Raw genomic sequence first — 16,379 nt, forward strand, 5'->3', positions numbered from 1 at the left:
AAATTCCTCCCGCTGTACAGGATTAAGATCTGCACTTCCTCCAGCGCTTATGTACACGCTTACAATTCTTTGCTTGAGCTTGTTTGGCAGTAGCGCGTACTCGTACGCGCCCGACGGTTCAATTGCTGCCCACAGCAACGTTAATGCTAAAGTTGCCGCAATTGAATCGCCCATGAGCTGTTTTACTGTCGGTGCAATCTGGTTACCGAGTAGGTCTGGCGTGATGCAACCAATATCAGTTTTCACTACGTAAAAGCACGGGCCTGCAGGTCCTGCTAATGATGCTACAGTTAACCCCCCCCCCCCGCACTTACGGCTATTTTTGGTCCCTGTCTACGACCCCACATGTTGTATATACAACATGTTAAAAATAGGCTAAACTTGAGTTTGAATTGACCTCCGTAAGTACGAATACGTTTTCTGCACTGCGGGAAGGTCAGACGCTCGGTGATACATTGATTGCGAGCTTCTTCGCAGCGCTATGTAGCCACATGCTGTCTAAGACACCCACGCTGCGCCAACAAACCTGAAGAAGACGTATATCCAACATATTAGAAGTGTCCCTTTTACAGGGCTTGAACATGCCATGTACGAAGCGCAATGGCTATGTGTATCGTCATCAATGATTGCAACACATTTATATTGAATCAGGTTAGAAATTCATCGACAAGCCCACTCTTACTCGCTATCGTCCTCTCCAGCACATCCCTCCCCACCACTTCTCTCTTCAGCGCCGACATCAGTGTCGGAACCCGCGCCCCCCTCCACAGTACCGCTGCCAGCGCCTCCCTCCTCCGCACCGCTGCCTTCAGAACCAGCGCCCCCCTCCACAGTACCGCTGCCAGCGCCTCCCTCCTCCGCGCCGCTGCCTTCTTCCGTATCACTAGCGGCGCGTCGGCGCTTCTTTGCCGGGCTGCGCATCTGGATTCCACGACCAACACGAGGGTGAGGCCGCTCCTCTCCGTTCTTCCACATGACATGCCAGATTAGGTGGCATGTCATGGTGTTTCCTGGGTAGTGGCCCGGCCGGACTCGGTCACAGAGGTAGACACTGTGCATGAAGAAGTACAATTAGTCAAAGTACGATTGCATAGGCCACTGTCACACTTACTACTTGTTACCGTCGCTGCATGCCTCGCAATAGAACCTCGTTGCACTGCGCTGGCCGACCTTCTGCTTGCGAATCGAGCAGACCTGGCACTGGTGCTGTTCCTCTTCCGAACACCTTCCCGGATTTCTGGGTCCACTCTGGAAACGCGGTCAATTTGTGGGCAGCTGATATCGAGGCCACATTTTGGTCGGAAGGTGCTGGAAAAAATGTCTGCATGATAATAAACGAGTCAGATACGATACAACATCTACCACATGATCACCGGCAAACATGTAGTATATACCTCATCAATGAAGTCAGCCGAAGTGACCTGCAAAAGCTGCGCCTGTAACTCTGCTAGAAACTCGGCATGATCAGCACCTTCACCAACCATTTTCCGAGCCTCACGGAAAATGATATAGGCATTCACGAGTGCCATGTCGACTAGGCCTAAGAAGACCGTCTTGTAGTACTTTCGAAAGCACACCGAGAGTTGCAGCGAATAGCGCTGTAGCCTTAGCTGGTCATGAATATCAACCCTGCCCATCCAGCGATGATAGTCGCGCATCGCTGATGGGCAGGGTATGGTTTCCTTTCTGCCGCCACGTAGATGCCGCCCTTCGATGGTACAGCAACAACAGCATAAGTTAGGAAGCCGTCGTCACTAAGACACGACCCAAAAGTAACTTACCGCAGGTTTCAATAGATGTACTGCTGCCAGTCGAGAGAAGGTAGACAGGAAGGCGGTCCCACCAAAGCATTACCTGTAGAAGATCGCAGCCCTTTGCGACGGCGATCGTGCTGGTCCCGCGGGGGATATGAGCTGGACGAGTTGCTGCTTTGGTCACGAGAGCTGGCGGAAACCCTTTCTTGTTTGGCTGTATAGTGCCAACCGTGTATACATTCCGAGCCAGGAGCTGCAAAGCTAGTTGGATCGACGTATAGAATCGATCCGTCACCACAGCGTGGTACACACCTTCTTCTGGGGCAGGAAGAACTTCATGCAGATTACGGATAAACGCTGCAGGGCCAGAGTTCGGGTCTGCTGAAAATCGGGTCGTCGATTGACCTCCGAGCTCGTCTGAGTGCTGGTTAGTCCCACAAAATACTTCCAGACTTCGATGCAGCACAATACAACATTCCAAACAATACAGAGGTAGACAAATACAACATGTGAGACTTAGCCAAAAAAAAATACTCCACGATGGAGGCCGTCAAACTACGCACCGTAGACAATACGCTGTGTCAGCACAGCATGTCATAAACAGTTTTGTGCCCCATTTGTGGGGCTTGTCCTTCATAAATTGCCTGGTCACGTTGTGACGACATCTTGATGGAATCATGGCCTCGTCGAACGACACAACGGGAGGGACGTTGTATCCCCTTGCAAACGTCTGCTGTAGCGTGCCCACTACGGAGCGGACTTTCCAGGCGCGGTCCGTTTCAGCTCTCGGGTCTGTGTTGTCGGTAAAATGCAGGTTTTGCATGATGCGCTCAAAGCGCGACTTCCCCACGAAGTCGCCAAATGTGCCTTTTGGGACAGCGCCTACCCGGGTCGTTACCCAGTGATCCGCAAAACGGCGCTTGTGAGGGACCAACATCCTCGCGATAAGGAGCCCGATACAATGCACAATGTGCTCTGGCTTTATGTCCTTGTGTTTCTTGGTCTCCCGCAACATCACAGCTTCCCTAGTCAACTCTGCATCATCAGCCACTCGCTTCGCATGTATTCTGTCGACCCGTCCATTGAGATGCTGATGATAGTATCGATTACTCTCAGTAGCTATCCGGCGCCAAAGCCGACGAGGTATGAAGAAGAAGAAGAGCTGTAATGGGGACTCGGCTACTTCAATCGCTGCCTCCGTTGGTCCATTGTCACCACTGTATAGACTCGTGTATGGTTCTGCTCGTTCAGGATGCGATGCGGTATCTAAACATCATACAACATATACCACATTAGTTTCATGTTGTATATACATCATCTCACAAACCTTACCAAACTCCCAGTTGTCTACTCGCATCTTCTTCAGAGCAGCATCATCCTGCGCGAGCGCTTGCATCTCGTCTTTTGTCAGCGTGTCCCAATTGTTTGTGGTTGTGTTCCAGTCACGTCGCAGCTTGCCGATAGCTGCCTGCAGACGTCGCTTCTCCAGCTCTCTTTGGGCTTTCCTCTTGTCACAATTGAGGAGCTCTGCACCGTCCAAACTACCATCACTATCACTTGAAAGAATTTCATCTGCATCTTCGCTGAGAAGATCGTCGTCCGTGTGCTTTGCAGACAAGTCCTGCTCCTCAATATACCAGTCATCCGAATCTTCGCCTTCGCCATCCAAGTCCGAGTTGAGAGCTCCATTATCATAATCTTCAACGGATACATTCATAGCTGGAGCGGAAGACGTGAGTGGCTCAGTCGTATCCATACTCAAAACCCTGTCCCAAAGTAGTTCACATCACGCGTCAATATACATCTTCTATGCGTTCACACATGCAGTATATATATCATCGCAGAAGCTACCTGGCCGTTTGATGTCTGGTTGGAGGCAGAACTGTGGCTTCGAGTGGTATTGGTGGTGATCTGAAACAACATAACATCAGATACAACATTTAAACAATTAGTTAATGTAGTATGCTCAGCATGTCGAGAATCACGTACTTTGATGCAGACAGCATACTCTCGTCGTCTGCATCTGAATCCTCAACTGGTTCAGCAAGGTGCGGACTGGCGGTTTTCTTCTGCTTCTTCGCTGCGGGAGACTTTGACGATTCCTTCCTCCTTGCTGCTGCTAGTGCTTTCAGCGCTGCTTGGCGTGCTTCAGCCCCGCTGCGTTCTTCGTCGACCACGTGCGCACGTTCCCTTGCTTTCTCGGCATCACGTCGTGCAGATATAGACTCCACACGGGCTACAGCTTCCATTTCTTTGAACGCGTTCCTTTCCTTCGCTAAAGCTTCGCGCTGGGCCTTGGTCATCTTCTTCTTCCCCTTTCAAGTTTTTTTCTCCGCTTTGGCCTTAGCTGCGAGACGAGCTGCCCGCAGCTTCTTTGCTGCTGCAATGTACGACGCCGTCTTTCCAACAGGTGGTCGGCTCGGAAGCGCCGGAATGGATTGCCCACGAGTCATAGCCGTCGTCGTCTGCCTTACCTTCGTCGCGGCCACCGTAGTCGTCTGCGTTGCCCCGCGGCCTCGTTCCCGAAGTCAGCATCCGTCTCCCTCTCTCGGTTCAGGTATGCTGTGTGTTGGGCAGTCAAGCGCACCCGATCCTCCGAGCTTTTGCCTTCCAGGCGGGCGAGGAACGCTTCTGACTCGCGACGCGTTTTGCGTCGGCCAACCATCTCTGGTCCCCGTTGCTTTTTCTCGAATGTGTGAAATCAGTGGATTACACGAGGCGGGAGTCAGCAACCTTTGTGACAAATCGGAGGAGTTTTGTGTGCGTGTTCTGTGCATTTTTCAGCCTAACCCTGTGCATTTCACTGTCTTTAACATGTTGTATATACAACATGTGGAAAAACAGGACCTGGCGCCCCTTTTGGTCACATGTCGTCAAATACAACCTATAAGTGCGGGGGGGGGGGTTAATGCATCGGGATATGGCTGAGTATTATCGACGTAAACATCGATCACACCCTTGCGTGTTCTCCAACGACCCCGCAAATTCACGAGGTCTTTTGAGATGCCACTTCTTGTTGCATACGTTGCTGCACCCTTACGGAGACTATGCGTTCCTAAATTGCCTGCCTTCAGCTTCTTGAAGGCTTCGTTATCGATCATATCGGTTAAGTATCGTCGTACATTGCGATCACCGTCTTTCAGATTGCCGTACAAATACTCTGAGCCTGCCACATTCGCTGTTGACTCAATGAACACGGCGAGATTAAGCAGAGCACACATCTTGGGGCCCATGCTGCCAAGTATAAGCTGCTTTGGGGAATCACGCTCTTCCCGTATGTTCTATGACCACCGCATTTGAAGAAGGAGCGTTGAAGGGTACTGAGTGTTAGGCGAGAAGTTAGTGAGCTGCAACTTCATCATGTCATCGATCTGAGCACAAATATGTCATTGAAGACTTAGCACACTGCCCACCATGTACGCTTTATCATTGCGCTCCTAGTGGGCTCGTACTAGTAGGAGTAGGTTTATGAATTCGTCAAGCTCCATGGGTCGGCGGGCTTTGGACTGAGATCCTTTGCGCCGAAAACCTCGAACTTCTTCACCCTCTTGACTAACTTATTCACTGCATCAGATTGGGTGGGGTTTCCACGTTCTGTTAGTGGATCCCATGCTGAATTAATGCGTGGCGTGAACGACGAAATGGCCTTCTTCGTGAACTCAAGAGTCGTCAAGCGGCGATGTATCGGCCTCATTTCATCACTTGGTTCTGAATCTCCGTACGTCTGCCTGTTCATCCAACGACACAAGTCCTCTGGTGTGATACGCAGTAGCGCCTCCGTCGTGAACGTGTGGTCCTTACTATACGAGACATTGTCCTTATAGGACATGAACTTGACGAGCTCGGGCTTGTAGCGGCTTGTCATGGTCTGGTTTCTTTGTTAAGTGTTTCTGCGTCCCATCATCGTGGTGCCTTCACTCTACGCCCGTGTAGCCAGGGACGACACGATATTTGTATACTGGCTCTCTGCAATGCAACCGTCTTGCTTTTTGTATTGACTACAGTTGCATAGCGCACCAGCGTCTGCTGTCGAGCAGGCTACAAAAGTAGCAGATGACACTGTGCACTATTGGCACGGTTCCAGCAGCAATTCTGGCTGACACCATGCCATCAGCCAATCAATGATCGACGATCTCCAACAATACAACCTCGGTTGCAAATGGCCGGTAATGAACTAGTGTAGTCGGAACAACCCGTTGGGGGGGGGCAGATATGCTTCGTCCCATTTAAGCTGAAGATGTGCAGTAGACATGACTGGCAGGCTTAATGAGACGAGGCATGCGGGATTTGTAAATCCCTCAGGGGGCATTCATATTTGGGTGGCGTTAATGCAGGAGCAGTGTGTTGTGCGGTAGCACCAGTGGGTTTATGAGACAAATGAGCAAATTCGAGATGGGAAGCCTGTTTTTAGAGTTTTAGAGATTTTCCCGTCATTCCCCAAATCGACCCGTAAATGGTAGGTGGAGCGTCCGTGCTGGTTAGAGTGGTGATGAACGCTGAATGAACATGTTGCTGTGCTTACCCGTGAGCCTAAAGCGACGAGAGTGAAGGATCTTGCGGTGGAGAAGCGCTGCTGGAGCGCCGCGCACGCTTGCTTGGGCTTCGAGACCAGCGACGAGAGATTGAGCGAGCAGCACGACGAGTCGAGGCACAAGATTCCTGCCATCGACATCGACACCGCCAAATGTAATCAGCCAAAGAACGAAGTGCCCTACCAGTTCAGTAAGCCCATGAGGAACAAAAAACTCTCGAACAAGGCCAGCAAAAAGATTGATCAAGCTCAGCGAAAGCTAGCGCTGCGCAAAGTTGCAAATTTGTGTGCGTCAAGCGCACCAGAGTATAGCGTAAAGGCTGAATAAATTAACGAGCTGCTTTCAGGTAGATATTGCTATAACGAGGTGCTTGTCGGTTGTTGGTACCGAGGCCATCGATGGCTTTCGACTGCTTAGCTTTCGCTACTGTCCTGGCTCTCTGCAACATCTATACAAACATCCATGCACAGTCTTGCTGTCAAGTATGGCAATACTGGCGTTGTTAGTCCATCATTTGCGGACTAAGGGAGGCGCAAAGTGGCGAACGCGTACAATGCTTTATTGCAAGCAAACACGGATAGAATCGGTATGATAAACTTCGGGGGAGCGCACTGGTTAGCCTACCACATAGATGTTCAAGCCCGAGCCTGCCGACTGTTTGATCCCCAGCAAGGCACAAATAAACTCAAAAAGCTGGAGAATATCATCAAGGAGGTTGTAGAACCGCTGCTACCGATGAACGTCGAGCTCAACTACTGCAAGTTTACCTAGTGTCTTCAAGAAGACAGCGACAACTGTGGACTGTGGTGCTTGATCGTACTGGAGCTGACACTTGCTCGTACTCCGTGGCACAAGGGCCTTTACAAGTCGGTGCCGTATCTTCGACTCCGATACTTGGGTATGTGCACGAACTACATTGACCAAAAACGCGATGGAAGATAAATTTCGAAATTTAGACATGTACTCTTAGTGGTGAGTGCTGTATAGCATGGATAGAACTACATAATATGAGCAAGATAAAAAACATGGCTTTGACTTCAATGTTTTTTTTCGGTAGGAGTAGCAAGAGCCTTAATGCAGCGTTAGGTTGCCTCTAAGCCCTCTATAATCTTATTTTTCATGGCATTGTAGAGTGTTTTTCCGGGAACGATGTCATGGTCTATGAATTCTCAAAATCACAAGAGCTCCTAAGAAAACAAGGCGCCATTTCATTAAGAATCACCACATTGGAGAGATTTGTACCGCACTCAAACGCTCTCGACGAGGGTCAACAAGAAATAAAATAATTACGCGGCTAGTATGTTTAGCGCTTTTATCGAACAGCAGGGAAAAGTGTGACCTGAATCGGAAGAGCCCCTCCCTGTAAAAAAAGAGACAAAAGGAGCAAACGTTAGAGAAACGTTAAAGGGGCTTAGAGCAACAATAAGGTCCAGAAACGCTGTGGTGATTAACGTTGTTCGTTCTTTTTTAGATCCTGCTGAATAGCACAACCCCAAACCATATTTCTGCATCATTAAATATCAGTCGTTTTTTTAGCCAAAATTTAATATCATTGTCAAGAGTCTGCTCGTTCCATGCTCCGCATGCGCGCTCTCTAGACCGCATAAGATTTGCAATGGTGTTCCTCGGAAACATGCGAATCGGCGACACCCTGTGATGTATGTCACTGGTTAGGCAAATTGCTTACCTGTAAAGAGCTCCACCGAGTAGCGATCGCGGTGTCTGGTGCTCACGAGACTCTTGTTCGCAAACCACGCAAGCCCCAGCTGACCCCTCGACTGAAAGACTATGGCCATGAAATGGCGTCGCAAGGTCTGAAGCCGGCTCGAATCCGCATGGACATGGCCAGACGGTACGGGCTATTGGAGGACGAGATGCCTACCCTGCGCGAAGTGCAATGGCTCATCACCCATTTCACCAAGAAGACGCTTCGTCAAAATGATTACCATGACGAGATCTCGGTTCAGATCGACCAACTAGCGTATGGAACCGATGTGTCCGGCACTCGTCCATTTTCCTTTGGTTGGGAGCGTGAGGTCTACGGTAAGCCTGACGTCGGTAGCGGCTCCGATGAAATCACTTTTTGATGGAGCTTAGCACGAAGCGCCTGTTGCGCAGTGCTGCCTGTGAGCCCGGGTCATTTGTGCTCCACATGAACGTCACCTTGAGGTTACACCAAATGTCGTACCCTGCCATCGTCTGTGGGGTCTCTGACAGATGTCGTTCCTTGCACCTGCTCACTCTGTTCATCAGCTCGCAGCGACTGGAGGAGATTTACACGAAAGCATTTTCGTCTCTCCGCAAAGGTTTCACCGCCGTGACAGGTCGACAGCTGCTGGTCAAGAAAATGCGGTAAGTCGAGTTTTTGTGTGGTTTCCGCCTATGTGTATATCATGTGTTTCAACCACGTGATGACCACGGCTCATGAGAAGCTAAAGGGCAAAGCGGAGGACCTGTCGAGCGGGTGATCGCTGACATTTACAACCTCCACTTCGTATCTTAAAGGAAGTGTATGACGAACAAATGAAGATTTTTCTGGAGAAGTGATCTCGCGAAGAGCAGCTGTCCAGGTTTCGGAGCTACTTCAACAACGTCTGAATGAAAAGTGTGTTCTGGCGGGCGGCGATGTTTTCACACACCTAGTGGGTATGCTACCACGATCAACCGCAATTATACTCTTCGGACCAAGCACAAGATTATGGGCCTTCTACAACTACTTGCAGATTGTTGTCGACATCATTCAGTTACGCCAAGAACACAACCCGACGCCTCGCAGCAGCTGAAAACTTCGGCTAAAGATTTTCGTCAGCGCGACCTCCTCCTGGACGTGACTGCAAAACGATCCAGCATTGATTTCTTGCTCGTTTCGCCCAACCCGGATGCTGTTCGTGTGCTGTCTCGTGGCTGCCACCGCGTATATCTGCCGGAGCTAGGATGCAGTCGCGAGGTGACATATGTGTCAGCCCAGATGGGGTCAAACTACGCCAGGATGGAGACAGAAGGCCAGCCAATGGGCAGGTGGAGCGTTGACGCGGAAACAATGTCATGCGGATGTAAGTACCACCTCAAGTTTGCTATTTGCTTCCATGCCCTATTTTATAAACAGGTAAAGGACTACCCTGGTTCAAACGGCCAAAGAACTCTGATCAACCATTCGGTCTCGAATAAAAACGGCGGCGTACGCGTACGGGTCGTACGCGCGTCCCGTCCGGTAGACCGGTGAGTAATGACCACGCACTCAGAGCTGAATGAGGGTATAACTACCTCAAGCAAAACTATCACTAATATATGTCCCGTGAGGTAGGAGAGAATGCGTCCTACTAGGAGTCCTAAAGTGTCCTATTGTTCTAACACCTGGGATAAAAAAGTAGCAATTCGGCTCATAAACAAACCCATATTTAGGACAACACAATGGGTTTTAGGACGAAACAAGCCAGGGTCCGCGTGTCCTAATAAAACACTCGACAACTGGACACTCAGTCTGTCCTAATAGGACAGACTGCAACTCAGACCACTGTCCTATTAGGACAACACCAAGCCCAACATGCACTGTCCTCAAGCCATATCCTCAACTGGCCTAGCTAGAAACAATAAACATCTTAAAGCCCCTCTCTCCAAGAGCAGCCGATTCTTTGTTGTGCGCGAAAAGCACCTCAACAAAACTTCTCTACTACAAAGTGTGTGACAATATTTTTAAAGTGTTTCAAAGGATGATAGTCATTGAAGGTAATAATAGCCGCTAATAACGGTTGAGCGACTTCAACATGCACAGCAAACGACGGTTAATAATCAGAACGTGACGACAAAGGGGGGGGGCTCAAAAAGCAGCAAAGTACTCGCAAGGGCTACTTGGCTGCAAGTCGATCCGAAGACGCGGTTTTAGCAAGCGATGGGGGTCTTGGTTAGCGCGGCGGTGTGCTCGGCCTGGTTCGTCAAGTTGTCTGGCGTCGTCGGGGTGTCGACAACAGGTGCGTTTGTGGCAGGCGAGTCCGGGCTGGGAGCCGACGTCGATGGGCAGTTGGACGGCACGTAGACTACCAGGTCGGCCTTCAGGTTGGAACCGACACCGACCGGCAGTTGGCACTCCTCCAGGTTCATGGCCTTCACGTCAGCGAGCAGGGTGTTGCAGGCAGTCGAGGCGCACATCTTGTCAATGGTGGCCTGGTCCGGGATCTCAGTGGTCCGTGCCGCACTGTTGAATGTTCGCGCTCGTAAGCAGAGCGGACAAGACACTGCTTCCGCAGGTGGCAGCAGAGGCCAGATAGGCGAGCGCCCTAGCTGCAGAAGGAGTAGCCGCAATGGTCCATAATGCTTGGCTGCAGTAGTGGAGATTCAGAAATGGTTGGTGTGCCCCAGGACAATAAGTAAAGCCAATGTGAGTTTTAAGTAACTCTTACGTAAATTTACGTAGATAGTCCGGAAAAAGTTAATATGTGAGGTTTAGGATAATCTGGAGGACACAAATTATAATATTCTGTAACGAAGGATTAGTCGCTTTTTAGGACACATCTCCAAAATCTCCCTGTAAAATTTAGGACAAATAGGACAGTTTAGGACGTGTCTTAGGACGCATTATCCTACACCTCCCGTGATACTTTCATTTCGCAGTTTTTTAGTAACTAAAATTGGAGCAGCCTAGCGTCAAATTACCCCCGTCTAAGTATATTAGAGAAGCGACAGTTACACGGCTTTGCTTACTTTTAATAGTACAACCGATCAATGCTTTAACGTGGCAAGTGCGATTAGCATCGAACAAGACCCCCCCCCAAGCATTTGTCAGTCAGGAGGAGCAACTTTCGTCAACGCGGATGGGGGCGCTTAGATGAGGCGGCTGTCCGGTACCTGATGAAACGGGGTTCATCCAACGAGGCGACGCCTCAAGTACAGAAGATACTATCAAGCGGCTGCTTGATGCGGTGCCACAAGCCCGCTTCACCAAGGCCCGTCTCATTAGAGCCGCCGCTCGTGGTGATGACGCTGGCAAAAGCGAATGGGTACTAGCTACTGGTGTGGACCGTCAAAGTCCTTCAAGTACCAGATGCGCACTATTCTAGACGACTGGCGACGGACAGGTCCTTTTTTACGTTACGGGAGCCAACTTGGGAGCCTACTGCTAACCGGACATCAAACGAGATCAAGACGTATTGGAAGCGAAAAAGAGCTGAAGTGGAGCGTGCGTTCATTGAAAAGGAAGCCGAGGAGGACTAATAAGAAATAAGCATGTAACTTAATAGCCGCTTTAAGATAATTTTATTTAGTCACATGCAACACCTAAGTTCTAATTTCGTTCTGGTCTTGCGTGATACAGGTGTTTCCTAGCGCCACAGCACCATCAGCTACAACTGTGTAAGGGCTATTTCTTCAATTCGCTCCGCACGAGCACTACTGCATTTGATCCACACTGTAGTATCGTAGGTGTCTTATGGCCCACGGCTGGAGGCGCGCATCGGCCCACCGAGCCAGCCATGATGTGGCCATGGCACGCCGCGTAGTAGCTCGTAGCGTCGAGGAAATAGTATTGGTCGGTAGTATCGGGGCGCCGCCGAGCCAGCCATGATGCGGCCGTCGTACGCCGCGCAATAGTCGGTAGTGTCTGCTTATCCTTGGCCGCGAAATGATTTATGAAGGGAATGGATTGCACTCGGGGAGCTATTTGGCTGTTAGTAAATGGCGGGTCGCGGGATGTATTCGAGTAACCATTGGTTACATACGGACCATCCTCTCCTTCGCTCTTTTTGCCCGCCCTCATGTTATGTGTGGCACGCAGACTTTCGTTGTGCCATCTGCATTTCGACGTGTCTCAATACTTTTTTTCGTACCGCAACGTAGCTACGACATGACGATATCTCTTTCAGACCAAGATTATGGATTTATGTGTTCTTGGATACTAATAAGTTAATACAAATTGGTCTACGCTGAAAATCTCAAATGCGGAATGTAAAATTTGCCGTAGCTAAACTAAGTACGAGACTCAATAAAAACGAAATACAAGTAGAAAAAAAAACAAGATACCGAAGCAACGAGCGCGCCGAGCGACGCGTAGCACAGCTAAGACACAGGGGGTAGAATGACGGGCAACCTGCAATACGTTGTCCTAGCGTACGACGCCGTATTCTACAATGTGAACGGCGCTGTCTATGGGCAAGACAGCATGTCGACTGGACGCGGACTCCACACGATTCCAGTAGCGACGAAGACTACGCTTATGACTATCTGGCTACAGGAGGGGGCATTGCAAATGAGGATGCAGACACGAAGGGCCTGGAGAACGAAGCTCCGATGACACGCGCAAGGTCGACACGTCTCCCGACGAGAAGGACTCAGCGTGACAGCGGGCGAGAAGGACGACGCTGTCGGTAAGAAGGGCGTGGAGGCGGGTGAGGAGGGCGCGGCTGCGAGCGGGGGGAACGTGACTGCGAGCAAGAAGATGAGGCTGCGGACATGGCCGCAGATACCAAATACACCACCGTGGCCCCGGGCGATAGCAACGCGTCGGTCGATACAGTTATTTTTACACCTTGGTTGATTATGTTATGTTGCTGATGCTTTACTTGTGTTGCTTACAATATTGCTTCGAATGGTTACAAAACGGAAGACTTTGCCCGCGCATTTGTTGAAGCCGTCCGTACCAATGTCATCGAAGAAAGTCACAAGTGGAAGCAAGTTGTTTTGTTTAGCAACCTTCTGTAGCGTTCCGTCGCAAATCTTGTCGTGGTGTCTCTAAAACCAGCGAAAGGGAAGTGTTCCACCAAAGCGACCAAACCTGACAGAAAGAACGTGGGTTCAACTGGGCTCATTTCGCGACGCCGGCGAAGACCAAAATTCTGCGACGCCAGACAAAGTCGTGAGAAGGTGAAGTAGTCGACAACATCAATCCAACCCCACTTCAGGTGAGGACGTTTGACAGCTGGGAGAGTTTTCGAGAGGCTCTTCGTTCTTTCGAGGTTAATATTTATTTGCACTATCATGTTCGAAGCTCTGAACCTCGTGCCAAGTACAACATGTCCGTGTTTTGTTGGTACATGAGCAGCGTCCGCTGTTGATAACATTGTTGATTTTTATAAAGCTGGATGCTATGCAGTGTGTGCTGCTTCCTGTGTTGCTTAATCAAGTCGCACTGGGGCAACGACGATTCCCGGGAGATTTCCCCACAGCTACAAACGAATGTGGTGCACTCATGGGGCAACACAGTCGGCTCGTGATGACGGGCGATGTGATTGTGACTTGCAATTGCATGGTAAGTTTCTTCGCGCGAGCTGTCAGGGCTATCGAAAACGAGTTGCCAAATGGAAGGTGAGTGTAGATCCGGACTCGGAGGTACGGCTATTATTTTGCATTATCTTTATCATTGCTAAGCAACTATTTCCTCGTTAGATCTCCACCCACAACCACAAGACAAGGAGGAATACCTATTATTCTATTCACCGGGCCAAGTCGTTGCCAGTCCCACTTCAGGTACGCAGGCTTCTAACAGAAATAAAAAACATTACTTCAGATATCAACAGCTAGGTGAGTGTCGCTGGTAGAATTGGCTGTAGCGGTCCTTCTTTATTTCATTCAGCTTTGGTAAGTCGTTTTAAAAATACAAACACCTCTTTGTCGATGGTGCAAAAGCATGGGTTTGCACCACAACCAACGGGAAATCTGCTTCGTCAAGTATTGGGCGCGACAGCTCGAGAGCACACCAAAACTATTCTGAATTATTTTGCTGTCGGGGACACCGGCAATGATGTCCTATTGGTCCAGGACCAAATGGATATCACCTGTGTAATTGCGATGCAAACGTGCATCTAGAAAAAGTATTTTGCACAGTGGGGCGACGCGGTCGCCATCGCCTGGACACATGGAACCAATAATTTGAGTTTACATCTGGGTAGCCTGGATAGTTATTGCTTTCTTGAATTGGCATGTAACATCATACTTAAAATTGACCTACTGTGTGTCCACTACCTCGGCTTACATGTTAGCGCACGTTTATGAGGAAGCGTAAGATGCGTTTCACTTAGAATAACTATTATTTCGTCCGAAAGAATAGGTTTACTTAAGTAAGAAAAGAAAAGCCGATTTCCGGTAAAATTAAAATGTTTTATCTGTTTTATTTGTTTTTCACCTTAAGTCATATTCTAAGTAGCATATTTGTCAGCGAATGGCTGACAGAATCCTACTACTCTAATTGGATGAAGGTGTTGGCATCGACCAATGAAAGCTTTTAATGGATGCAGACCATTAGTCTGCCAAATGTAACCGTTGGTGTATCGGACACAAACGTGAACAAAAACCTTCTTCGTTTCCAACTGACTACATGTAGCCCCGTTATAATAATCATGCATATGATACAAAGAGTCTTGTTGTTACAACAGTTAGAGGCAGAAGAGATGTCCGCGATTGGTCTTTAGCGCTTGATCATACCCGATCACTATGGAACGCATTGTGGGGTATTCGAAAGCAAAAATCCGTAAGGTAATCAATCCAGATCATCGTCATCGATAAGGACGTTTTTGAGTGGCGGGTGCTAAAGAAGACATTTCGTTACGCTGACAATCTTTTTTGCTAGTTTCATGAGCTAAAGTACTGGCGCAAGATTGGCAAACGGAAGGAGGACAAATTGAAGGTGACAGCGGAAAACGTTTGAATCGGCATTCGCGAAGCTCACATACTGGCGTATTTGTGCTGTGTTGTTGGTTGAGTCGTTAAGGGTGTGTTGTTAAATGAAATCAGCAAAATCCAAACGACGTTTAACTTAGAAGTATTCACGATCAATCAAATATGTAAGCTAGAGTGCCCTGCGCTGCAAAACAGTATTGAGGCGAATTGGAAAATCTTATGTTGGAATGTGGGCAGGCCACCTCAGGTCATTCATGGCAGGTAACACGACACCGAACAGGGTCGAGTCTAACTGGAACCAGCATAAACTTCTGCTTGGAATGCGGTCCCCACTTGACTCACCAGTGAGTGAACTACTTTCTCACTAGGCTACCATGACAAGTCATCGCATTACCGCCATGCGCAAGCATACGTCAAGGTCGCGACAGCCCGATGATGCTACCGGATTCCTCTCTCTAGTGTCGAAATACCTGGGTGACACAATGCTGTCGAGCGTACGCACCGAACGGGACTACTTCATGATACTCAGCGTTGCAACAACATGCATTAAACGTCGCTTGGATGTTGGTGAGTGGGAAATGCGAACATGTACACATCAATGCAACGCCGTTCAGCTATCACGTTCGTGTCTGTTCTACTGCAGCTACGTTCTACCATGTCTACATTAGATGTGCATTGCTGCTAATTCTCATCAATTCGTGTATTTACCAGTTTCCACTATATTTAGTCGTTGGAGTATGATGGCGATGGCGAATATGAATAAACCGTTTGCGAATGAGGTGGACATGCTCCAGCCAATGAGATCCGTAGATCAATGCATCACTCACGACGGCTTAACGCAATCATCCGAGGTCAGCAACGTATACGAATTAGAGCACGAATTTGTTTTAGCATCACAAGGAACATCGACTGCAACACAAGGTGTGAATCTGGAAGTACTACCGCCGCGATGGAATGGGGCGGAGAGGAGTGCGATCCCGGACGCATAAGCCGCGGGTTGTATATGCTATAATCAGCTCTGTGAACGGGCAAATGTGGTAGTGATATCAGCAGAATAGAAATACTACTATGCAGAATCTGCGTCCGGGTCAGTAGCTGACTACCTTGCCGTACTAAATTAATCAGTCCAGCATTCTTCCCAGCGCTGCAATCGTGGAAAGCAAAGGATTTGTCATGGCATGCAAAAGATAGCAGCATACGCGTCAAATGCGACAACGGTGTCCGGCGATAGTACAGGCGATGATACGGCTCTCCGTGATGATAAAGATAGTGATGTAAGCTCATACATAGAACCAAGTGACGCCTTGGATACAGTAACAGTGCTTCACGGCATGGAGCAAACCGAATACGGCCTACTAGTTACGGGAGGCAACGTGCGGCTTTCCCCTGACCATGATTGACAACATTACGCGAAGTCAAATTCCAATTCAAACATCACAAGCTGAAATACCAAGTCCTTAACTTTGATGCAAACATGCGACACAAAACC

At 49.1% G+C, this 16,379-nt stretch overlaps 2 protein-coding genes and 1 pseudogene across 2 annotated transcripts; 1 reads left to right on the forward strand and 2 right to left on the reverse strand.

Annotated features, from left to right (window-relative positions):
• Positions 1-5,220: 5,220 nt before the first annotated feature.
• On the reverse strand, positions 5,221-5,619 carry PITG_02837 (uncharacterized protein; the record flags this gene model as incomplete). Its single annotated transcript, XM_002907675.1, has 2 exons — positions 5,221-5,236; positions 5,291-5,619. 2 exons carry the CDS (start codon positions 5,617-5,619, stop codon positions 5,221-5,223), a joined length of 345 nt encoding a protein of 114 aa, XP_002907721.1.
• Positions 5,620-5,875: 256 nt separating this feature from the next.
• On the forward strand, positions 5,876-7,057 carry PITG_02838 (uncharacterized protein; the record flags this gene model as incomplete). Its single annotated transcript, XM_002907676.1, has 3 exons — positions 5,876-5,906; positions 6,291-6,572; positions 6,906-7,057. The coding sequence occupies 3 exons, from the start codon at positions 5,876-5,878 to the stop codon at positions 7,055-7,057; spliced, it is 465 nt and encodes a 154-aa protein (XP_002907722.1).
• Positions 7,058-10,171: 3,114 nt separating this feature from the next.
• Positions 10,172-10,529, reverse strand: PITG_22710 (annotated as a pseudogene; the record flags this gene model as incomplete).
• Between the last annotated feature and the right edge of the window lie 5,850 nt (positions 10,530-16,379).

This window comes from Phytophthora infestans, genomic scaffold, assembly GCF_000142945.1.
Source record: "Phytophthora infestans T30-4 supercont1.3 genomic scaffold, whole genome shotgun sequence".
Classification (NCBI taxonomy): domain Eukaryota; phylum Oomycota; class Peronosporomycetes; order Peronosporales; family Peronosporaceae; genus Phytophthora; species Phytophthora infestans.